Source organism: Neoarius graeffei, chromosome 9 (assembly GCF_027579695.1).
Source record: "Neoarius graeffei isolate fNeoGra1 chromosome 9, fNeoGra1.pri, whole genome shotgun sequence".
Lineage (NCBI taxonomy): Eukaryota > Metazoa > Chordata > Actinopteri > Siluriformes > Ariidae > Neoarius > Neoarius graeffei.
Genome location: NC_083577.1, coordinates 9,350,319 through 9,375,144, shown reverse-complemented (window position 1 = coordinate 9,375,144; position 24,826 = coordinate 9,350,319). Strand labels below are relative to the sequence as shown.

The window sequence follows — 24,826 nt, the reverse complement described above, 5'->3', positions numbered from 1 at the left end:
GACGTTTATTACTTTTTACTACGTTTTACAAGCCTTAATTTGGTCTAATTTCATTTACTACCTTTCACTACCTTTTACAACCCCGCGGCAACCCTGCACAGATTGCACAGAGTGTCACAAAAGAGTGTATAAAGAGTGCACAAAGAGAGCATAAAGAGTGCATTGTGTATAAATACTACATAAAGTATGCATGGTGAGTGCACAAAGAGTGCATAAGGAGTGAGCATATTGCATAAAGAGTACGCAAAGTGTATGAATAGTGCATAAAGAGTGCACAGAGTGTATAAAGAGTGCATAAAAAGTGCACAAAGGGTGCTAGACATAAACAAAGCTCAATGAAACGTCCGCTGATTGCTTTCCATTTTATTATTAGTATCAAAGTGCACCAACACCTATGTACTCATACGTATTAAAAATAAATAAATCAATAGATAGATAAATAAATTATCTTGATGCATCACTAGGAAATAAGTGCCTACTGTCTGATGCATGTTTCCAGTTTACATTTCTTTGACACGAGCTCACTCTCTCAGTTTCTATGCCATGTGTTCCCTGTTTCACCACAAAGCACCGAATGAAAGCAAACCGATGCACAGACCTGTTTTGAAATTTGAAGCTGCATGCAAAATGCACTTCAAGGTTAGAACACACTCGTGGAAAATTTGTGTAAATAATCCTCCATGCTCACTTTGATTCTTAATAAATAGCTTTTGGCATCTCAGAAGACAGACTGTGGAACATTATGCTCACTTTCTTTTTTTTTATCTCACTTTTTTCCTTCCTTTACTGCTTACTCATGGACATCCCATGGGCAGAAATCACGCCAGCTTTTCAGCAATAACATTTGAACATTTATAGTAATTTGCCTCTCAGTTATTGAGCACATTTATGGAAATTGACCACTATAAAGCCTTTATCTTGGAAAAAGTGTGTTAGGTTTCAAGTGTGTCAAAAGATCAGGGTAAATCTGAGTAGGTTTTAAACATTTTCTCAGGGACATTATCCCAGGAATCCTCCACAACCTGTTCTAGATGTTTCACCTGGCGCTGATGTGCATTCATTGGAACTCCTGGCTCAGATTTCAGATTTTAGCTTTCTCACTTGTTCAGCTACTAAAGGAAAGAAAGGGGGGGAAAAGTCAAATACGGTAGCATCTCTAGACATGTTTAGATCTTATCTGGATCTGGATTTTCTACATAAGCAAGTAACCAAGCGCCATGGGAAAGGCAAAATCAGGGTGGTTTTTAACTGTAACAAAGCTACCAGTTGAGTTTTAAAGCCTTGACTTGCTGAGAGAAGGAGTTAGTAGAAGAACTTCAGAGCTTGTTCAAGACCCTGGCGTGTTGTTATGTTAAGCAGCCGACGACCTTTAGGTTTTGTACAAGCTTGCTCTGGAAAGCCTGTGTGGTAAGCCAGGCTCTGCAAAAAGGACACAGAAGGGGCTACGCTGTTGTGATCTAACACTTTCTCATCCCACTACTCTATTTATAAAAGGACCAACGATGCATTCTGAGAACGTGTTTCGATAGCGGTTAGCACTCAGAGTCAAAACCATCAACTCATGCTCTTCTAGCATTACAAAAAAATTAAAAAAAATTGTACAATAACTCCAGTGCAACACCATCACCATTTGCACAACTCTGCTTCACATTTTCAACATTAAACCCCCTAAAGTGCCATTGTTCAGTCTTTTGGATAGACAAATTATATTTTAAAAATACTTAAAGGAGATATGCAGAACCTTTATTTTTAAATACATTTCTGTGTGGATAGTATCTCCATCCTTGACTCTTATATGCTGCATAAATGGGAATTATATATATATATATATATATATATATATATATATATATATATATATATATATATTTTTTTTTTTAGAGTTAAAATCGACCGCAAAGTTGGCATTCGAGCTGTCCTGTTGAGCCAGACAGCCCTGAGTGCATGACGTCATTGCAGGAACCAGTTTTAAGGCCGAGACCTTTTACAGCTATAGACCAAAGTCATATAAATAAACATTTACGGTGAGAGTAAGAAATACCATCACCGACTTTCTCAACTAAGACTGATTTGACTTCATTGATTGTGGGTTGACTCTCATTAAAACAGGATAGGTGTTATAACTTATGCAACATACATGCACATGCATGCATTTTCACTGATAAAACGTAAAAGGCTAATTAAATAATCAGATGAACTGAAACAATCACATTCTGAAGCAAATTAAATAATCTTATACCGCTAACTTAAACACACAATACAAGTTACACGTATTAATATAAATGCAGGTAAACAGTGAGTGTTGTTGTTTTTGTTGTTTTGCATCCAAATGAGAGTCGTATCTTACCCGTCTGTGTTCTCACTTCTTGAAGGCCGACCTTGTGGCTGATTGTTTTGAAACAATCTGACATTCAGTTGTTCATTCAGTTCTCCGTTCATTCGCTTCTTCCATGTAAGGGCAAGATATTGCTGCTGAGGCAAGTATATCCAGTGGAGAAATCAGACTGCTGGTCCACTCATTCTCCATTTTCTCCATACAGAGTACTCCGCCATTACTGCTCGGCTCAGGCAATTACTAAAACCTGGGACGGGATGTCACCAATTTTGCAACAACTGTGGGGAGGTCACTGCCTGAACGATAATATGTCACATCCCGTTCTGTCCTGGGGTTTATCAACAATCCTCGGCTCACACTCCAGGAGAACTGGTGCAACTAAACTTACTTTCCTTTTCATGTAGTTTTCTTTTCCTTTAATTGTTGGTACTGCACTCTCTTTCAATACAGGCTTATAGCCAACATTCCTCAAAAGATCAGAGGTCTTGTACAAGTCTTCAGTAAAATGTGCAGAGGAGAGACCACTTTGTAGGCACCCAATGTGCCCGTGAACTTCTCATAAAACACGTCCAAATCTATGCAGTTTGAACATTCAGGCCATGAATGCAGCGTAAATCCACCTTCTGTAGTGTTGCTGGATCCACCAGCAACACAGCTATGTGGCATGGCGATAAATTAGCTCAAAATGGAAGCTCGAAGTTGCAGTCAGCTCTGTGTTTGAGTATAGCAGAAATGGCGATGAGACCAATAGCCTTCCTGCGGTTGCATCACAGATGTCAAGGTCATTCACTCAGACCGCTACCTATATGAATCATTTTAATCATAAACATTACTATATTAGATTTATTGTTAACACTTAAAACTATTCCTATGCCATTCTTGAGGTCTGAAGGCATTTATAAACAAAAGGTGAGGCCATGGTTCTGCATATCTCCTTTAATGAAAGGTTTCTGTTAGCTTCTCTGTTATCTCTATTCTGGGGGGGGCAGGTTTTTTAATTGCCATCATTATCTACAGTACATCAGGAGATTCAAACTCATGTTCTGTCCAAGCCATATCTTTTAAAGGCCCAAAATACCAAAAGCTATCAGTTGCTAACATATTATTATCGGTTATATTCTAACAATTAACACCAATAGACTTGGCTCTGAAAATAGATTATGATGTTTCTCGAATTAAAAAAAAAAAGCATCATATCTATGTACCGATTAAAGATTTCAAGTTTATTCCCCAAATATTGAATTGTAAGAAGGAAATTTAAATAACACAGGCCATGCTCGATGCATACATATCCTTAGTTTCTCATCTCATGTCTTTGCATTATATCAACTTTTCCTTTTTGGGTGAATCGTTTTTCGATGTGGGTCTGACTTGCAGCAAATGTATCAGCCAGTACTTTATCCCTGTAAAATGCGAGTCTACATGGACAGTACAGCTGAGGGTATATACGAAACACAAAACTGACAACAGGTCATCCGATGTACACTGCCATGCAAAAAACTTTGGAGCATCTTGCATTACCATTTTTGGTTAAGCTTCAAGCAATGTTCTCATTTTATATACTCTGAAGCGGATCTGGTTTTGTACTGGCGCAATCATAACTTCCTGCTGCTGGGTTTCTCAAAAAAAGCTTGCATTACCAGTCCTTAAGAAAAGCCCTGTCCCATATCTTCTAACCCAGTTTATAAGGGTGTTTTCACACTTATTTTGTTGACTGAGTCTGAATCAGAGCGAAATTGCTACTTTCTGTTTGTTTGCCTTTTGGTTTGGTTTCACACTGCAGATAATTGATTGTATAAACTGTTCAGAAATGTGGTAACAAAAAAGTAAGTTTACAGAGTGCACGTAGAAATAAAAAATTGCCCAAGCATGGAGAACATGGAGCCAGTATTCAATAAATCATTAGATCATTACTGTATATAAATATCTAGGTTCAAATGTTTTGTGTTGCACAGCAGCCAGCGTTTATTTTCTCATTCTGTTTGTCACATGGCGTTTCTGCAGTACTACAGCTCTGTGCTTTGGCTCAGTTTGTGTCTCATGGCTCAGTTTATAATAAGAATAAGAATAATGACTAGATAGAGACTGTGACTGAAGTCACAGTCATTTGTGCTAGCTGACCTTTGTTAATTGAAGGTCAAGGAAAAGTTGCACCCTTCTTCCTTCAACAGAATAATAAAAAAAGATTGAAAAAATCATGAAAATTGAGTTATAAGTGATTGAAAAAAATCCTGTTTTTCATGGATCATTCTGGATCAGTGATCCAGATCAGCACCAAAAGTCATAGCAACGTAATTCAGCAATGAGGTATTCATCATGTGAAATTTGGTGATGGTTGGTTGAAAACTGAGAGAAAAATAGCATCATAAAAAATGTGAGGAGAATAATAATAATAATAAGAAGAAGAAGAAGAAAGTACAAAGATCCTGAGTGAGAGTAACAATTTGTGCTAGTACAAATTATTATTAATAATAATAATAATAATAATAATAATCATCATCATCATCATCATCATCATAAGTTAAATTTCTATAGCGCCTTTCACAAACCCAAGTTCAATTTACGGAAGGGAGGGGAAAAAAAGACAAAGCAGTGAGAAATGAAGAGAAACATTCATGGAAAAGATTGTGATTTGAAAGTAAAGAAAGAAGACCAGTCACAGAAAGACTGAAGAAGAGAATTCCAAAGTTTGGGGGCAATGGCCCCCATGGTGGAAAGTCTGGTGCATGGGACAGCAAGTAGGTTGTTGCTAGTAGACCTTAGTGAGCAAGTGGGGTGTAGGGGGTCAGTAGTTCCCTAAGGTATGTCCGAGCAAGATTATGCAGGGTTTTGAAAGTGACACGCAAGATTTCAAAAGTTTGGCAGCTCGCATCTACAAAAAAAAAAAACAAACAAACAAAAAAAAACTGCTCATATCTCAAACCACAAGGAATGTTGGATTCACTTCCCACTTGTCAGTTGATTTAGAGTCAAATCGCTCTCTTGCTGAAGTCGAAACGTTAGAATTCTCTTGGAAATGGATTGATAGCATTTCCCTCAAACACATTATTTTAGTCCATGCACAAGTGTTATCGATGTCTTTCATCAAATTGAACACAAGTTCATCAGACTAAACACTTCATGTTTAAAAACACTATGAAAGAGATTCATGGTACCCCCACAGGACTCCCAAAACATCTGTCCTAATTAATAATGCTAATTTGCTTTTGCAGACTTATCGATGTAGGTATTGAATGTTGTGATGGAATATTAGACTAGCTATTATTAAACATTATTATACATACAGGACACTTTTTCGATGGAATAAAAACATATATTCTATTCCCTTCTAGCAGGTTTCATTCATTTGGTTTGATAGCATGCAATTGTTAGCATATCGCTTATCCTACGTGTATTACATCACTCTACCCAATGGAGAATGAACGTTGAATATGGTTTACAATATTGCACGGTTGTCAAGACAACATGACGTCACACATCGGAGACGTAAAACTTCCACACTAGCGAGCGACTGTGAGAATTTGTAAACAAACATGGCCGTCAGGTTTGCTTCATTAAATACGAATGCTTTTGAGAGAATTTTGAAAGAGAAAGACACGTTGAACACCCGAAAGGAATGTGTATGTATAATAATAATAATAATAATAATAATAATTATTATTATTATTATTATTATTATTATTATTATTATTATGGCTTTTTTCATGGTATATCAGATATATTCCGTTCAGCTACTTGTCTTCAACTCATTCAGTATCATGCTAGCTGAATGGAATATATCTGATATACCAGTTAATACCAGCCAATATTATTCAAATATGTTGTTCAGCCATTGTTAAAATGTCCTAAAATACAGAAATTTAAGTCTTTAGTGAATAAGTTTTCTTTTTTTTTCTTAATTAATTGCCATCCTATGCCTTTTGGTTGATGTGGGACTGAAACTCTGTCAAGGAACCATTTAAGAAACTCCATTTGTTCATAAACCTTTGACTAGCAGTACCACAGTGGCCTCAACAATCAGATGATTTGGAACAAAGCATCCATTTTAAAGACAACAATTGAAATGAATCAAGGTAACAACCATAATTCTATTATTACGAACAAATATAATACACAAAGGTATAATATGCAAATTATTATTAACCAAAAATATAAAATACGAAGGGGCTGGTATATTAAAAATAATTTACATTTTAAGCTAACGTGAAAATAATTGAATAAGCTAGTGAGGTAATTTGCCTCTAAGTCTGATACATTTAAAATATATTTTTCCTTCTCTACATCATCATCGTTCTCAAATCAACAGTACACCAACCCCAGAAGTTGTTCACATGTTGTTCGGAGGCTATGAAATCAAATTGTAGATTCAGTGGTATCATCAAATATTGAGTTGTTGCCTTAAGAATCAAAAATGTCTTGTATTGTTTTATATCGTATCATGTGGAAGCCTGAGGTTTACACCTCTAGTATGCCTATGATGTTGTGTATAATGTTAACACTACATTATCACAGGTCCAGTGTTAACTCTTTGTCATTGCCCAAATCAAGATGTTGTTTTGTTTTGTTTTGTTTGTTTCTCCTATTTATGCAGGTGATCGTCCGTTTCAGTGCAGCCAGTGCGGCGTGTCCTTCACCCAAAAAGGAAACCTGCTGAGACACATCAAACTTCACACAGGCGAGAAACCCTTCAAGTGCCCATTCTGTAGCTATGCCTGCCGCCGCCGTGACGCCCTCACAGGTCACCTGCGCACGCACTCTGGTATGTCTCCTCTCAATCCAATTCCTCTTTATAGCTCAGAGGACTTAGGTTTACTGCTTAAACAATTTCCTGAACTACAGTGGCCATTTGAGGTTTAACCGTTTCGGGTTTAATTTAGTTCTGGGCTCGAGAGCAGAAGGAGCAACTGTTGGGCTTTGAAGTGAGACCTTTAACCCATTTTCTCAGCTCTTAGTTGCTTCGCAGAAGATGTCTGCTAAAAGAATACATAATTCCTACAGTAGTAGGAAGTCAAGGTTTTCTGGACAAGTCAACATGTGTTTCTTTACCAATCTGTGGGGCATCTTGTGTTCTTCTACTTTTAAAGCATCGGATAACCTAAATCTGTGGTCGCTTTCTAATGAGTTTAAGATGCAGTATAAACTCTGAATTATTTGTAAACTTTTAATCTTGATCATTTTATTGTGAAGTGGGTCAGGCTTACCATCAGTGGGTCAGTGGGCTGGTACCATCAGTGGGTCAGGCTTATCTTGTTTTCACCACTCACAACAATGATATGGGTAGCCCCTTTCCAAACTATGCAACGTATGAAAAAATAACTCATACCCCCCCCAGTGAATTTGGGTTATCAAGTGAAAAACATCTGTTTGATTCTTTAAAATGTCCCAGGAGGGCGTTACTCGAAGGTTCCTTGGGTAGTCCAGAATTCAAGAAATCAAGGAATTCCAGAAATCCAACAATCAAGGAATTCCAGGATTTGAAGGACTCAAAGGTCTTTGAAAGATTCTACACAGACCCTGTATAGAAAGGTTCACCTGAGGGACAAACCATTGTACCATGGTTGTTGTTTTTTGTCAAGAATGAGTCTTCATGAAGGCATGTTTGAACATTTCCACATCTTCTTGCTTTTGTCATTGTGTTTAGTTCTACTCAAGTGGTGTACCAGGCTCAGGACATTGGTAGATCAGTACTTAAGTCATTGGGTTGGGTTACTCATTGGGAGGCTGTAAGATCAAATCTTATCACCACTAAACTGCCTCAGTTGGGACCTCAAGCAAGGCCCTTAGCCATCAACTGCTCACTTGGCACTGTCCTATCTCAATTTTAAATAATTTTGGATACAAGGTTCAACCAAATGAAGTAAATCAACCTTGAGCCTCTCAAGGGATGTCAATCAAGTGTGCTTATTAGAATATTAGGCCACACCCACTTTGACAGGCTAAAACTCCATTGGAGAGGTTAGTGCAGTATGGAAGCTACTAGGGTAGTGGGGTCATTAGTCCTTTAGAAAAGGTAGTAGGTCTTTAGTCTCCATTTGAAGACATCTAGTGACTTGGGCAGCTAGGGGAAGTTAGTCTTGAGTTAGAATAGTCTTGATGCAGCTGTTCCTTGTATTTTGAGGGACACTAGAGCCAATCAAGCAGTGCTAGAGCCTCAAAGGAAGTGTGGTACAGTGCCAGATGTGATAAGTGCTTTCAGGTAGATGGGTATTGGTCCATTTCTGGCTTTGTAGGACCAGCAAGCTAGTGGCAAGAATGCATCAATGAGGTAGTGTGGGAGAACTTGAGGAGGTTGAAGACAAGTTGTGTAGCTACTTTCCAGATCACTTGTAGGGCTTGGATGGTGCACATGGGCAAACTTGCCAGGAGAGAGTTGCCGTAGTACAGTCTTAAAGTGAAAAGTAACTGAACAAGCACCTGAGTGGCCTTTGTGGATAGAAATGGACACGTCCTCATGATATTGTAAAGGAGAAACCTGCATGACTGCATTGCGGGGCAAGAAGGCTAGTCGGTTGTCAGGACTACCCCAGAGTTGTGTACAGTAATAGATGGTGTGATCCTAGGGTTCTCCACAGAGAGTCTTAGTTAGTTATGGCTGGGCTCTTGCCCGAACTGATAATCACATCATCATTTTTTTCTCTGGCTGATCAGACACAAGGTACGCCACCATTCTTGCCAGAGCAGTTGGGGGTTAGGCGCCTTGCTCAAGGGCTCTTGAGCCAGTCCTGCTGGTTCAGAGAATTGAATCAGCAAACTTTTTGTCCCAATGCTGTTTCTCTACCCATTTAGCCATGGTTTCCTCCAAAGCCAGAGAGTATTGCGAGGATTTAGTGTCAGCTGATAAGCTGCCGTCCTGAGGAGATATCTGACAGACATGCTGAGACATCCATATTTGATCTGATTTAGTTGAAGCCAATCTAATCTTATAGACTGAACCATTCTCACAGTCATGCTCATTTACACTATAGCAAGCAAACATGACTCATACGTGCTTTAAAAAACAGTCTTGCAGATTCTGTAAGAAACTCAGACTCAAAGATTCATAGCCATTCTTATGACTCACTTCTTAGGCAAAGTAGCAAAGGTGTGGATTAAGGGGCAGAGTTCAGGCTGATACCTTTTCTTCATGCTTTGTTCATAACATCGAATGGATTTGAATGGATTACATTTTACTTCATACGAGTGAAGTTGTACAAAAAGGTATGAACGCTAGCCCCATCTATGCTCCTGTTCCTAACCATGACGTTTAGAGAAGCAGCTTTGGGACCAAAAGGTCACTAGTTTGATTCCCTGGACCAGCAGGAATGGCTGAAGTGTCTTGAACAAGGCACCTGCTACTCTGGGTATGCTGTATGTCTCGCTGGATAAGAGTGTCTGCTAAATGCCTGTAATGTAACTATAAGGCATTTCAATATATGATTAGATCCGAAATTAATTAGAAATGATTAAGAAAAAAAGCTCATTGATTTAAAGCCACAACACTGATTTTAATATATCGGCTGCTTATTTTTTCTGGTCAATTTTGGAAAAAAAAAAAAGCCTCAAGAACGCAACGTGTTAATCAAAATTGCATGGTTTTAAAATTAAAAAAAAAAAATCTGCATGCACTTTTACATCTAATCATTTTCCTCCAGTCAGACGATTTGACTGATGTGTCAGAAAAGTGTAATCGTTATTATTATCATAATGCCCAGCCCTAATCTTAACACTTTTTATCTTTTTATATATACATTTTCTATAAATGAAGTGTGTGTGTGTGTGTGTCCACTCTAAGGGACTTTCACACACTCTGTGGTTAGGCCACTCAGGACTCCTCCTGCAGCCCACGAGCTGGAGAACCGCGAGAGGAAACATTCCACCACTCGCACTCTTGTTTGCTCACTGCTTCCCTTCGTCTCTCACCCTCTCTCTACTTCTCTTTTCTTTTCTCTCCATCTCTCTCATACCCCTTTCTTTTTCTTCATATCTCTTCTCCAATCATTCAATCATTCTTTCTCTCATTCCTCCTGTCTCCTTTTTTACTTTTCTCTCTCTTCTTTTTCTGTCCCTCTTTCTTTTTTATTTCTCTCTCTCTCTCATACACCTTTTTATAACCATATTTCTTTCTCTCCATTTTTCTTCTCACATTTCTCTTTATAACCCTTTTTTGTCACATCTACGTTGTCTGACTTTCGTTCGCTCCATTTTTATTTCATTTTCTCATTTCTCTCTCTTCTTATCCTCCTCTTCTCTCATTTTTTCTCCCTCTCTTCTTTTTCTGTCTCTCTTCCTCTCCCCCTTCTTTTCTCTAATTTTCTTGCCATCGCTTTCTCCATTTTTCTTCGCATTCCTTCCTTCTGTTACTTTTTCTCCATTTTTCTTTTCTCACTCGTCACTTTTTTTACTCTCCCTCATATTCTCTCTTTCTCCTTCATACCCTTTCTTTTTCTTCATATCTCTTCGATCCACCTTCATCCCTCCATTTTTCTTTCTTTTTCTTTTTTCACTGCATTCACCTTTTCCATCACTCACTCTCTCTTCTTATCTTCTTCTTCTCCCCGTCCTCTTTTTCTGTCTCTCTTCTTGTCCAATCCTGACATTTGTCTCTCTATCATACTCATCCTCTCTCTCTCTCTTTCTTTCATTTTCTCTCTTTCTCCTTACACCAGTTACTCTCTTCCCTCCCTCCTCTTCTGTCTTCTCTCCACCATGTTTTCTTTCCCCATTTTTTCTACTCTTCTATCTCTATTTCTTCCCTTCTTCTTTTTCTCATCTGTCTTCTCTTCCTGTCCTCTTCACTTCATCCTCCTCCTTTTTCTCTTTTCACCTTCTCTCTCTGAATAACAGCTTACTCTCCTTCCTGTCTTTTCTCCCTCCTTGTTTCTTCTCTCTTCATCCTTCGTTTCTCTTCCTTTAACCTACTTTCTAATCTACCTCTCGCTACCTCTTCTTTTTCCTTTATTTCTCTTTGCTCTCTCTCTTTATATCTCTCACCATCATTCTTTTTTCCTGTCTATCAATGCATCAATCTATCATTCTGTCACACTCTGTGTGTGTGTGTGTGTGTGTGTGTGTGTGTGTGTGTGTTGGGGGTCAGTGGATACCTGGAGTAGTGAGCTGAGCACACCGTCACACCAGGAGACACTTGTTGTGACTCACAGGGAGAGCAGGAGCGCTCTATCTCTCTCATCATGTTTTGCTGCTTTTCTTTGTCTTTTCTCGTTTCCTGTTTTTCAGCGCTAATCGCTCTGAGCACCTGGGATACGCACAGTTTCTAGGCCAGGCAGTAAATATGTCACATTTCTGCACACACTCTCTTCAGGCGCTGAAGGATTATTAATTTAATTATTCTTTGTCCTTTCAGTTTAATAAATAATACGAAACGGATGTCTTTTGTCCAGGAGCAGTTAGTGGGCTTTGACCCCCTCCCTGTGAGTGAACACTGCGTTCAGGCTTTACTTCAACTTTACTCCCACAATGTGACGCTACTACCGGTGCAGTCTGATCAGTCTCAGAGTCTCAGACAGACAGAGAGAGAGAGGGAGAGAGAAAGCGACGGAGAAAGAGACAGAGAGAGAGGCCTTTGTCCTGATCCTCCCTCATCAGTCCTGTGCCACCTGCACTTCACAGGAATGTCAGGAACTCAGGCTGGTCCGACTGCATGTTGTGCAATAAGAACTTTCCACCTCAGAAATAGAAGGAGAGAGAGAGAGTAGTCAAGAAAGAGGGTGTGAGAGAGAGATAGACATGAAAAAGAGAGTGGAGAGGAAGCAAGCGACAAAAAGAGACATGGAGAAAGACAGACAGAAAGAGGACTCAAAAAGAAAGAGAGAGAGACAGTAGTTAAGAAAGAAGGTGTGAAAGAGACACACTGACAGACAGGCCTGGAAAAGAGCAAAAGTAAGCGACAAAAAGAGACATGGACAAAGACAGCAAGAGTGAAAGAGGAGTAAAAAAAAGACAGAGAGAGTGAGAAAGAGAGAGAGTAGTTAAGAAAGAAGATGACAGGCAGACAGGCAGACAGGGAAAAGAGTGGAAGCAAAATACAAAAAGAGACATGAAGAAAGACAGAGAGAGAGAGTAGTCAAGAAAGAATTGGATTTTCAAAACTCCTTTCATATGAAACTTAAAAACAGAAACAATTTGTCACAATCTACCACACGATTAAAAATACAATGAAATCAAAAAAGTGTAAAGTCTTTCACTCACAGGATCCATCCATTAGCGCTTATCCTTTGTAGGCAAGCTGGAGCCTATCCCAGCTGACTATGGGCGAGAGGCGGGGTACACCCTGGACAAATCGCCAGATCATCACAGGGCTGACACATGGAGACAAACAACCATTCACATCCAATTTAGAGCCACCAATTAGCCTAACCTGCATGTCTTTGGACTATGGGGGAAATTGGAGCACCCAGAGGAAACCCACACAGACACGGGGAGAACATGCAAACTCCACACAGAAAGGCCCCCGTTAACCACTGGGATCGAACCCAGAACCTTCTTGCTGTGAGGCAACAGTGCTAACCACAACATCACCGTACCGCCAGCATTCTTTAAAACATTAACTGCAGATTCCTATCTCCAACCTATTATTATTATTATTATTATTATTATTGGCGGCACGGTGGTGTAGTGGTTAGCGCTGTCGCCTCACAGCAAGAAGGTCCTGGGTTCGAGCCCCGGGGCTGGCGAGGGCCTTTCTGTGTGGAGTTTGCATGTTCTCCCCGTGTCTGCGTGGGTTTCCTCCTGGTGCTCCGGTTTCCCCCACAGTCCAAAGACATGCAGGTTAGGTTAACTGGTGACTCTAAATTGACCGTAGGTGTGAATGTGAGTGTGAATGGTTGTCTGTGTCTATGTGTCAGCCCTGTGATGACCTGGCGACTTGTCCAGGGTGTACCCCGCCTTTCGCCCGTAGTCAGCTGGGATAGGCTCCAGCTTGCCTGCGACCCTGTAGAAGGATAAAGCGGCTAGAGATAATGAGATGAGATTATTATTATTATTATTATTATTATTATGTTCTCTGGTCCAAGCAAAAAATGAATCAACTGATATTTAAAACGATGTGTCTGCACAGGTTTAAAACCAAAAATAAAGCCTCCATTCAGAAAGTTTCATTAAAATAAATTTAAAAAAAAGCACCTGTAAGAGAGTAACCAGGGGCCTAAACGTCTCACAGCACATGAACGTGTGAAACACAGTTTCCTTTAAAGAACCAAAGGGCACTCTCTCACATAGAAACAAAGGCAGTGAGTGCAGTTGCACTTTACTGAATCTTCCACTGTACATCAGCAGCTTGTTTTAGCTAAAGGTGACCTGTGTCATGCTCGCCGCTCAGGTCTGACATTTTCCCAACAGGGTAAACTTAGGGAAAAGATCTGTACACTCTGGCCTGCACAACCTCCTCACATCCTTTCAACATCATCACATCCGCTGCTGTTAAAAAGGTTGCGCTGTTTCTGAAGTACCTGGGCGACTCCATGACTGGATCTGATCCCCATGTGACTGGCTCCTGTTTCACTGTTACCGAGGTCAGGAGCTGCTCACGTGAGGAACCTCTCTCGGGTTTTTATCCCGACCTGAGAGCTGAGCCAGAGCTCAAGGGCTCCTTTAATACCCAGGACAAAGAGCCATTGCTTTTTCATTCATTACACTGTACATATGTATTTTTTAAAAAAGACCAGACTTTAAAAAACAGTAAAAAAAAAAACAGGAAATTGAATGAGGTTCAGCTTCTTTGGATCTATCCGAAATAAAGGTCTGTCCAGCCCCAATCCATCACACATCTGTGAAACGGCACAAGGCACAGATTTACAATTTGATTCCATTGGACCTGTGAGAAGACGCTGTGGGAAGTGTACACAAAACACAGCAACTCGGAGGGGGGTGCAAAAGATAAACGGGGGGGAGGGAGAGAGGGGAGGACAAAAGAGAAATGGGAGAGAGGGGAGGGAGGGAGAGAAATGGGAGGGGGTGAGAAGGGAGGGGTGTAAAAGAGAGAGAGAGAGGGGAGAGAGAGAGAGGGAAGGGAGAGAGGGGAGGGAAAAAGAAATGGGGAGAGAGAGAGGAGCAAAAGAGAAATGGGAGGGAAGGGGAAAAGAGAAATGGGAGAGGGGGGAGGGAGGGAGAGGAGCAAAAGAGAAACGGAGAGAAAGCGGGGGGAGAGAGAGAGGAGCAAAAGAGAAACGGGAAGGGGGAGGGGTAGAGAGAAAGAGAGGGGAGCAAAAGTGAAATGGGAGAGGAGCAAAAGAGAAATGAGAGAGAGGGGGAGAGAGAGAGAGAGAGAGAGAGAGAGAGAAGCAAAAGTGAAATGGGAGGGGGAGAGAGAGAGAGAGAGAGAGAGAGAGGGGGGAGCAAAAGTGAAATAGGAGAGAGAGAGGAGCAAAAGAGAAATGGGAGGGGGAGGGGAGAGAGAGAGATATAGAGAGGGGAGCAAAAGGGAAACGGGAGGGAAGGGGTAGAGAGTAAGAGAGGGCAGCACATGTGAAATGGGAGAGAGGGGGAGGGAGAGAGAGAAATGGGAGGGGGAGAGAGGGGAGGGGTGCAAAAGAGAAACGGGAGAGAGAGAGAGAGGAGGGAGGGAGAGAGAGGGAGCCAGAGAGAGAGAGAGGAGCAAAAGAGAAATGGGGAGAGAGAGGAGGGGTGCAAAAGAGAAACGAGAGAGAGAGAGGGAAGGGAGAGAGGAGGGCAAAAGAGAAATGGGAGAGAGAGAGAGAGAGAGAGAGAGAGGGGAGGACAAAAGAGAAATGGGAGAGAGGGGAGGGAGAGAGAGAGAAATGGGAGAGGGGTGAAAGGGGAGGGGTGCAAAAGAGAAATGGGAGAGAGAGGGGGAGGGAGGGAGAGAGAGAGGGAAGGGAGAGAGAGGAGCAAAAGAGAAATGGGAGGGGGTAGAGGGGAGGGGAAAAGAGAAATGGGAGAGAGAGCAGGGAGGGGGAGAGAGAGAGAGGTGCAAAAGAGAAATGGGAGGGAGAGAGGAGCAAAATAGAAATGAGAGGGAGGGAGAGAGAGACAGAGAGAGGGGAGCAAAAGTGAAATTGGAGAGAGAGAAAGAGAGAGAGGAGCAAAAGTGAAATGAGAGGGAGGGAGAGAGAGAAAGAGGGAGGGGGAGGGGTAGAGAGAAATAGAGAGGAGCAAAAGAGAAACTGGAGGGGGGAGGGAGGGGAAGGGAGAGCGAGCAAGATGGAGGGGGAGGGGTAGAGAGAAAGAGGGGAGCAAAAGTGAAATGGGAGAGTGAGAGAGGGGGGAGTAAAAGAGAAATGGAGAGAGAGCGGGGAAGAGAGAGAGAGGAGCAAGAGTGAAATGAGAGAGGGGGAGGGAGAGAGAGAGAGAGGAGCAAAAGAGAAACGGGAGGGAGGGGAAGGGGAGAGAGAGAGAGAGAGAGGAGCAAAAGAGAAACGGGAGGGGAGAGAGAGAGAGGAGCAAAAGAGAAACGGGAGGGAGAGGGAGGGGAAGGGGGAGAGAGAGAGAGGAGCAAAAGAGAAACGGGAGGGAGGGGAGGGGGAGAGAGAGGAGCAAAAGAGAAATGAGAGGGAGAGCAGGGAGGAGAGAGAGAGGAGCAAGAGTGAAATGAGAGAGGGGGAGGGAGAGAGAGGAGCAAAAGAGAAACGGGAGGGAGAAGGAGGGGAAGGGGAGAGAGAGAGAGAGGAGCAAAAGAGAAATGGGAGGGGGAGGGAGAGAGAGAGAGGAGCAAAAGAGAAACGGGAGGGAGAGGGAGGGGAAGGGGGAGAGAGAGAGAGGAGCAAAAGTGAAATGAGAGGGAGGGAGAAAGAGAAAGAGGGAGGGGGAGGGGTAGAGAGAAAGAGAGAGGAGCAAAAGAGAAACTGGAGGGGGGGAGGGGAAGGGAGAGCGAGCAAGATGGAGGGGGAGGGGTAGAGAGAAAGAGGGGAGCAAAAGTGAAATGGGAGAGTGAGAGGGGGGAGTAAAAGAGAAACGGAGAGAGAGCGGGGAAGAGAGAGAGAGAGGAGCAAGAGTGAAATGAGAGAGGGGGAGGGAGAGAGAGAGAGAGGAGCAAAAGAGAAACGGGAGGGAGAGGGAGGGGAAGGGGGAGAGAGAGAGAGAGAGAGAGAGGAGCAAAAGAGAAATGGGAGGGAGAGGGAGGGGAAGGGGGAGAGAGAGAGAGAGGAGCAAGAGTGAAATGAGAGAGGGGGAGGGAGAGAGAGAGGAGCAAAAGAGAAACGGGAGGGGGAGGGAGAGAGAGAGAGAGGAGCAAAAGAGAAACGGGAGGGAGAGGGAGGGGAAGGGGGAGAGAGAGAGAGAGGAGCAAAAGAGAAACGGGAGGGAGGGGAGGGAGAGAGAGAGAGAGAGGAGCAAAAGAGAAACGGGAGGGAGGGGGAGAGAGAGGAGCAAAAGAGAAACGGGAGGGAGGGGGAGGGGGAGAGAGAGAGGAGCAAAAGAGAAACAGGAGGGGGAGGGAGGGGGAGGGGGAGAGAGAGAGGAGCAAAAGAGAAACGGGAGGGAGGGGGAGAGAGAGAGGAGCAAAAGAGAAACAGGAGGGGGAGGGAGGGGAAGGGGGAGAGAGAGAGGAGCAAAAGAGAAACCGGAGGGGGAGGGAGGGGGGAGGGGGAGAGAGAGAGGAGCAAAAGAGAAACGGGAGGGAGAGGGAGGGGAAGGGGGGAGAGAGAGAGAGGAGCAAAAGAGAAATGGGAGGGGGAGGGAGGGGGAGAGAGAGGAGCAAAAGAGAAACGGGAGGGAGAAGGAGGGGAAGGGGGGAGAGAGAGAGGAGCAAAAAAGAAACGGGAGGGGGAGGGGGAGAGAGGAGCAAAAGAGAAACCGGAGGGAGAGGGAGGGGAAGGGGGAGAGAGAGAGAGAGAGGAGCAAAAGAGAAACGGGGGAGGGAGAGGGGGAGAGAGAGAGGAGCAAAAGAGAAACAGGAGGGGGAGGGGGAGAGAGAGAGAGAGGAGCAAAAGAGAAACGGGAGGGAGAGGGAGGGGAAGGGGGAGAGAGAGAGGAGCAAAAGAGAAACAGGAGGGAGGGGGAGGGAGAGAGAGAGAGGAGCAAAAGAGAAACGGGAGGGAGAGGGAGGGGAAGGGGGGGAGAGAGAGAGAGAGAGAGAGGAGCAAAAGAGAACCGGGAGGGGGAGGGAGGGGAGAGAGAGAGAGAGAGAGAGAGGAGCAAAAGAGAAACGGGAGGGAGGGGCAGGGGGAGAGAGAGAGGAGCAAAAGAGAAACGGGAGGGGGAGGGGGAGAGAGAGAGAGAGGAGCAAAAGAGAAACGGGGGAGAGAGAGAGAGAGGAGCAAAAGAGAAACGGGAGGGGGAGAGAGAGGAGCAAAAGAGAAATGGGAGGGAGAGGGAGGGGAAGGGGGAGAGAGAGAGGAGCAAAAGAGAAACAGGAGGGAGGGGGAGGGGGAGAGAGAGAGGAGCAAAAGAGAAACGGGAGGGGGAGAGAGAGAGAGGAGCAAAAGAGAAACGGGGGAGAGAGAGAGAGGAGCAAAAGAGAAACGGGAGGGGGAGAGAGAGAGAGGAGCAAAAGAGAAACGGGGGAGGGGGAGAGAGAGAGAGAGAGGAGCAAAAGAGAAACGGGAGGGAGAGGGAGGGGAAGGGGGAGAGCGAGAGGAGCAAAAGAGAAACAGGAGGGAGGGGGAGGGAGAGAGAGAGAGGAGCAAAAGAGAAACGGGAGGGAGAGGGAGGGGAAGGAGGGGAGAGAGAGAGAGAGAGAGAGAGAGAGAGAGAGAGAGAGAGAGAGGAGCAAAAGAGAACCGGGAGGGGGAGGGAGGGGGGAGAGAGAGAGAGAGAGAGAGAGGAGCAAAAGAGAAATGGGAGGGAGGGGCAGGGGGAGAGAGAGAGGAGCAAAAGAGAAACGGGAGGGGGAGGGGGAGAGAGAGAGAGGAGCAAAAGAGAAACGGGGGAGAGAGAGAGAGAGGAGCAAAAGAGAAACGAGAGGGGGAGAGAGAGGAGCAAAAGAGAAATGGGAGGGAGAGGGAGGGGAAGGGGGAGAGAGAGAGGAGCAAAAGAGAAACAGGAGGGAGGGGGAGAGAGAGGAGCAAAAGAGAAACGGGAGGGGGGAGAGAGAGAGAGGAGCAAAAGAGAAACGGGGAGAGAGAGAGGAGCAAAAGAGAAACGGGAGGGGGAGAGAGAGAGGAGCAAAAGAGAAATGGGAGGGAGAGGGAGGGGAAGGGGGAGAGAGAGGAGCAAAAGAGAAACAGGAGGGAGGGGGAGGGAGAGAGAAAGAGAGGAGCAAAAGAGAAACGGGAGGGGGAGGGGGAGAGAGAGAGAGAGAGAGAGAGAGAGAGAGAGGAGCAAAAGAGAAACAGGAGGGGGAGGGAGGGGAAGGGGGAGAGAGAAAGAGAGAGAGAGAGAGATGTATGGTATAAAGCAGTGATGTGTGCTGACAGTGAAACACCTGACACTGAGTTGAGGTTTGAATGTACTGAAAAGCTCTGGAAATGAACACTGTGTTTGTGTGTTAGACTGTATGTCTATATGGATATAAATTGTCCATTTTTTTAAAAAGCACAGACAAACAAAACAGCTTCACCTTGTCTCTGTTCTCCGTCCCGGAACTCAGAACCCCGAACGGTGGGTTCTGTGTCGAACCCTGCTGCAGTGTGCGGATTAAACAAATGGATCCAAGTGGAAAAATCTAGAACTATTGAATATCCAGTGGTTATGGTGAAGGTAACTGTGAAAATCAGTGTGTGTATATGTGTGTGTGTGTGTGTGTGTGTGTGTAGCTGGGCACTTGTGCTGATGAGCAGCAGTTGATAGGCATTTACTTGAAGTGAAATGTCATCTTCATCTCACGATTTCCTGTTTTGAACCCGAATGGATGCGGTTAAGTGGGCTTTAATGCTACACTAAAGGTATTTGCATATCAAGAATAGACGCTGATGCAGGGATTTTTCTGCACATCCAACATCTGTGGTGTGCACTCGCTCACGCCGTCTGATTGGATGCCAAGTGCCAGCTGTCACAGCTCACCTTCTCAACATTTTCAACTTTTCAATTTCAACATCTTTTTTATTTCTTTATTTACTTTTATTTATTTTTTGAACATCATATACATACAGGTTTATGTGTGTGTGTGTGTGTGTGTGTGTGTCAAACTGAGCTTTATCCTAACACACACACACACACACACACACACAGAGTGCAGGTGCTGTCCCAGTTCACTGGACCAAACCACTGCCTTTCTTTTCATTTTCATCTTGTGGTGCAGCTCGTTTCTGATTGCGGAGACGGAATCTCCTCACACACGGCCACAAGCAGCCACCTTACATTTACTGTAACGATCGAATTGTGTGAAAAAGAAAAAAAAAAACTCCTCTTTTACAAAGACTGAAAGTGTGACAGAACCAGACAGGAGTATTGTCATCATGAGTGGGTACTCATATCAGTCCGTTTCCCAAACCCTGATCTGATGACACGTCACCCTGTGATGAAGAGCAGAACAATGAGCTCAGCTTTCATTTCGCTTGTAAAGTCTTTTATTTTTGTCCTGAAGTATAAACGGGCTAAGGTGAGATTTAAGAGGTAGAAATGTTTATTTATTTGTTTGTTTGTTTACTTATTTGTTAATATATTTTGAAAATATTAGAGTGGATGATAATAATAATAATAATAATAATAATAATAATCGAATCTACCCCCTACCCCTGGTCTGTAACACATTCATTCACACAAGAAACTCTCTTTCATCCATTTGCACATCACAGTACAATCATTGCCCTGTGATGACCTGGCGACTTGTCCAGGGTGTACCCCGCCTTTCGCCCGTAGTCAGCTGGGATAGGCTCCAGCTTGCCTGCGACCCTGTACAGGATAAAGCGGCTACAGATAATGAGATGAGATGAGATGAGATGAGTACAATCATTAGCATTACTGCTGTATCTGCCGCTATTGCTCGTTTGCACTACTGCTCATATTCACCTCTTAAGCTGCTCTTCTAGCACCTTCTCCGTTACTGATATTGTACTGTATTTGCACTACTGCTATTTTGTACATTGATTTTAGTGTATTTTTATCTATCTATCTATCTATCTATCTATCTATCTATCTATCTATCTATCTATCTATCTATAGTTTTTTCTTAATATATATTTTTTTTAATCTGCTTTTACAAGTAAGGTGAGAGAGAAACATCATTTCGATTCTCCTATCTGTCCTGGATATATAGTGAATTGACAATTTAAAAAAAAAACTTTGAATCTTGAATCTTTGAATAATAATGTCTTCTACACAAACAGACCTGCAGCTTTGACCATCAGGGCTGTAAAGTTCAGTGGTCTTTTTAAAATACAATTTATTTCTCATGTTTATTTTATATTGTTTGTTTGATATGCTGGATTTTTAAAATTTGTTTATTTATTTTTATTCATTAATTTGTGTACTTGCTTATTTGTTGATTTATGTTAACTAATGCACTTATTTATTACCATTTATTAATTCTTATTTCTGTCTGTCTCTCTGTCTGTCCATCCATCCGTCTCAGCTACCTACCTGTCTCTCTGTCTGTCTGTCTCTCTGTCCGTCTGTCTGTCCATCCCTCTCAGCTGCCTACTTGTCTGTCTGTCTGTTTCTCTGTCTGTCTGTCCATCTCTCTCAGCTGTCTGTCTGTCCGTCTGTCTCATTTATCTAATTATCTCGGGGAAAAATGCATTCCTATAATTATTTTAGGAATAGGCGGCACGGTGGTGTAGTGGTTAGCGCTGTTGCCTCACAGCAAGAAGGTCCTGGGTTCGAGCCCCGGGGCCGGCGAGGGCCTTTCTGTGCGGAGTTTGCATGTTCTCCCCGTGTCCGCGTGGGTTTCCTCCGGGTGCTCTGGTTTCCCCCACAGTCCAAAGACATGCAGGTTAGGTTAACTGGTGACTCTAAATTGACCGTAGGTGTGAATGTGAGTGTGAATGGTTGTCTGTGTCTATGTGTCAGCCCTGTGATGACCTGGCGACTTGTCCAGGGTGTACCCCGCCTTTCGCCCGTAGTCAGCTGGGATAGGCTCCAGCTTGCCTGCGACCCTGTAGAAGGATAAAGCGGCTAGAGATAATGAGATGAGATTTTAGGAATAAATATTCTCATTTATTTTCTTATCTCGTGAAAAAATACTCACATTTCTCTCAAGGAAAAAAGAAGAAATACTCTCCTTTATCTTCAAAAAAAACCTCTCATCTGTCTCAGGGGAAAAAATACTTAAATTCAAGAAACAAAATGCTCTTTTTTTCTCTCATTCTCACATCTTCAGGCAGAAATAAAGCACCAAGGTGCAAAGTTCTGGTATTTAGCGTATAGTGAAACCCATTTTTCTTTTATTACCAAGAGGAAGAAATATTTTATGATAAAGCATCCTTTTTAACTGAAACCAAGGAATCTCCTCTCTCCTTTTTTTTTCCCCGCTCGAACATCACCACCATGTTCGAGTGTGTGTTGCTGAATTCACACCCAAATCCTGTTGACTCTGACAGAACCTGATGTTGTTTGTGATGTTTTTAGTTTTCCTTTTTGTCTTGTACTCATGATCACGCCCTTGTGAAAGACGAATACGCTCGGGTTTCTCTCATTCTGCCTCTGATTCACACATCCATCTTTTCTCATGGTGTTAGATGACAAATTTGGTGCAGATTTTCATCTGTGAAAAGTCGTCTTGGCCTCATCTCATGGTCTCATCCCTTCACCGCCTCACTTTCACTATCAGCTTCACTGTGCCCTTCCTGAAATGTGTCACTGGTATTTTCACAATCCACTCTTTACAGGTAATGGTGCAAGTCTGATCGTAACAGGTGGTCTTTTTTTGTTCTTTTCAGAATACATTCTCACGTGCAGGTCCGTATTCTCAGAATCAAGTAGCTTGTGATGAACAATACTGAAAGTGGCTGACACCACAGAGGCTGAAGCAGGCCGTCGAATTGGAGATGCTTTTGGCTGACTCAACTCATCAGGTGTTAGCGAGCCATGTGAATGAATGAACGAAAGAATGAAAGAAAGTGTATAAGTTAATGAATGACTCAACGCAAACAATGAATGAAGCTCACGTTGATTCATGGAACATGACGTGTTCCTGGAGGCACTGGATCTTCCTCCTCCTCCTCCTCTTCATCCTCCTGCTGTTCTGGCCCACACTGGAACGCTGTGCCGTTTGAGCTGGTGTGTCATCCCAGTGTGTGTGTGTGTGTGTGTGTGTGTGTGTGTGTGTGTGTGTACGGAGGCTCAGTGTCAGTGGAACTGAGATAATGATTCACCTCACACCTGCTCTGGCTGAGCAGGGAAAAAAAAAAACTCCCTCTGTACCTTTTTTGCTGCTCTGAGCGATTTTCCAGCTACTACGTGAGTGTGGGTGTTGTGTCTGATGTAGCCCATGTTCCTGTAGCTCACAACTAATTTCACTGTTTCAATACTCCTCAGGTTTTCATACAATCCATTTTTCAGAATTTCATAGTTTCGGAGTTTTCAGTGACATGCGGTGGACAATACGTCAGGCTAAAGTGTATGTTTTGGATATAAATAGACTCCAAAACATGATGCCATGCCATTTGAGACCAATATTAAATAAATACAGTAAATATAACACTGTTAATTAATTAATTAATTACTAGCATCATCCTTTTTTTTCAGCTTACAGCTTACTTTTGATGAACAATGTACCGTAGACTTTAAAAGTCTACATTGTTCATCAAAAGTAAGCTGTAAGCTGAAAAAAATTTAAAAAACTAAATTTGTATTATTCTATCCACATTCACTGGATATGAGCAGTCACACATTCTGATTGATTACTCTACTACTAGGATATCAGCTCATATACTGTGAGTAGAGAAAAACAAAATGGCGGTGCAAATTGTTGAACCAACCAAGGACGAAATAAAAACTCTACTCGAAAACAAAACGGCAAAAAATACAAAAAAACAACAAAATATGGAATGAAAGTATTTGATCGTAAGAGCGGATCTTTTTTTAAAATAATTATTATTTTCGCATTTTTCACAAATTGCTCCTGTCATTTCGCCAGTTTGTTTACATTCTAAGCAGAAATGATTTTGTCGGACTTTTTGTATAAAGTTTTTTATTTATCGAATTTGCAAAAAATAAAAATAAAAATGCTCTATATCTCAAAATCCAGTGAATGTGGATAGAATAAAACAATTATTCCACCCAATCTCGTCGTCCACGGATTATAGCCAACTCGGTGCTACATGCCTCGTCGGCTGTCAGCTCATGTACAAGTCGATTTCGTGGGACAACTGTCAATTATTGTATTAATTTGACCATGAAAAATAGTGAATTGAAAGAGTGCAGTTTTATAATAACCAGCAAAGATACAATACTGTCCAAAAGTCCTAGCACCCTATTTTTTTATTACAAACTTTGTTATATATTTCTATTTTATGACTTCTACATTATTGACTCAAAACATTACAAAAAACATTTTAGAGTTCCAAACGTTCATTATTTCTTCCAGCACAAAATTAAATGTTACAGAAGAAAAGAGTTTATATCTGAGCAGCATATGCCATAAGAGAGCACTTTTCAGATTAAAAAAAGTGGATTTTGGTGCAAAATGAAGAAGTGAGTGTGACAGTCAAAGTGTCCAGAAGAACTGTGGCTGGTTCTGTAAGATGCTCGGTAAAACCTACAGCTCATTTCCGCATAAAACTGCACTCATTGTACCTGAGCCTACTATTTTTTTTTTGTTTAAAGCAAAATACTGACTTTGTTTCATTTATTATGGCTTACTGATTGCTGTTTATAGTAATTTTTTAATGTTGAAACATTTCATTTCATTGCATTATTTTTAAGCCATTTTTGGTCGACAGCATTTCTTTACATGTGCCTAAGACTTTTGCACAGTACTGTATAACATTAAATCACAATTAGGGTTCAATAATTAGACGTATATACACTTAGAACAAGACTTTTGAACTTGTTTCAATGTTCGCCACAATATATCATCATTTTTAATTTCTCATCTTTAAATTATCTCTTGCTTTTATGGTACATCATATTACAACTGCTGTCTTTCGTTGACAGCAAAGAAAACAAAAAATGTAATTTCCTTTTTCAGTCATTATTTTCTATCCTTGATTGATTTTTTTTTTTTTTTTTGGGGGGGGGGTGGTATTTGAGGTTAAGGCAGTGGCCTAGACGCGATTGAAAAACCTTGTCACAGCCGCTTCGACTCAAAAACAATCAGGCAGCAGAGGTGTTGCAGAATCCACAGATAAGTTGCAAATAGAGGTGTGTGTGTGTGTGTGTGTGTGTGTGTAATTACAAAAAAAAAAAAAAACGGGTCAATTGAGTTTCAGCTCAACTTCTAAATTCCTGTGTGAATGTTTTATGCCAATTCTGCATGGTTTTGTTTTTGGTGTCTCTGATGAGAAAAAATCCGCGAATGTGTTAAAGTTTCTGATGAAATAATAATTGCGTCCTCTTCCACTTTTCTGAAATGATATGCAGTAATTTGTTCCACGGCACTGATTTTATGACTGGGTGTGTGACTGCGTGCACGTCTTACGCCAACCTCATGGAGAGACCAGCTTTTACAGCTTCTACAGATTTTACGTTGTGAGTGTATGTGCAGTGTGTTAAATTTCT

General features: G+C 42.3%; 1 protein-coding gene across 7 annotated transcripts in view; it reads left to right on the top strand.

Annotated features, from left to right (window-relative positions):
* Nucleotides 1-24,826, top strand: part of ikzf2 (IKAROS family zinc finger 2) — an 80,428-nt gene that overhangs the window by 42,668 nt on the left and 12,934 nt on the right. For all 7 annotated transcript variants that reach the window (XM_060929002.1, XM_060929003.1, XM_060929004.1 and 4 more), the window contains exon 5: nucleotides 6,927-7,094. In XM_060929002.1, coding sequence (XP_060784985.1) covers nucleotides 6,927-7,094 — 168 coding nt within the window. The remainder of the gene's footprint in view (nucleotides 1-6,926; nucleotides 7,095-24,826) is intronic.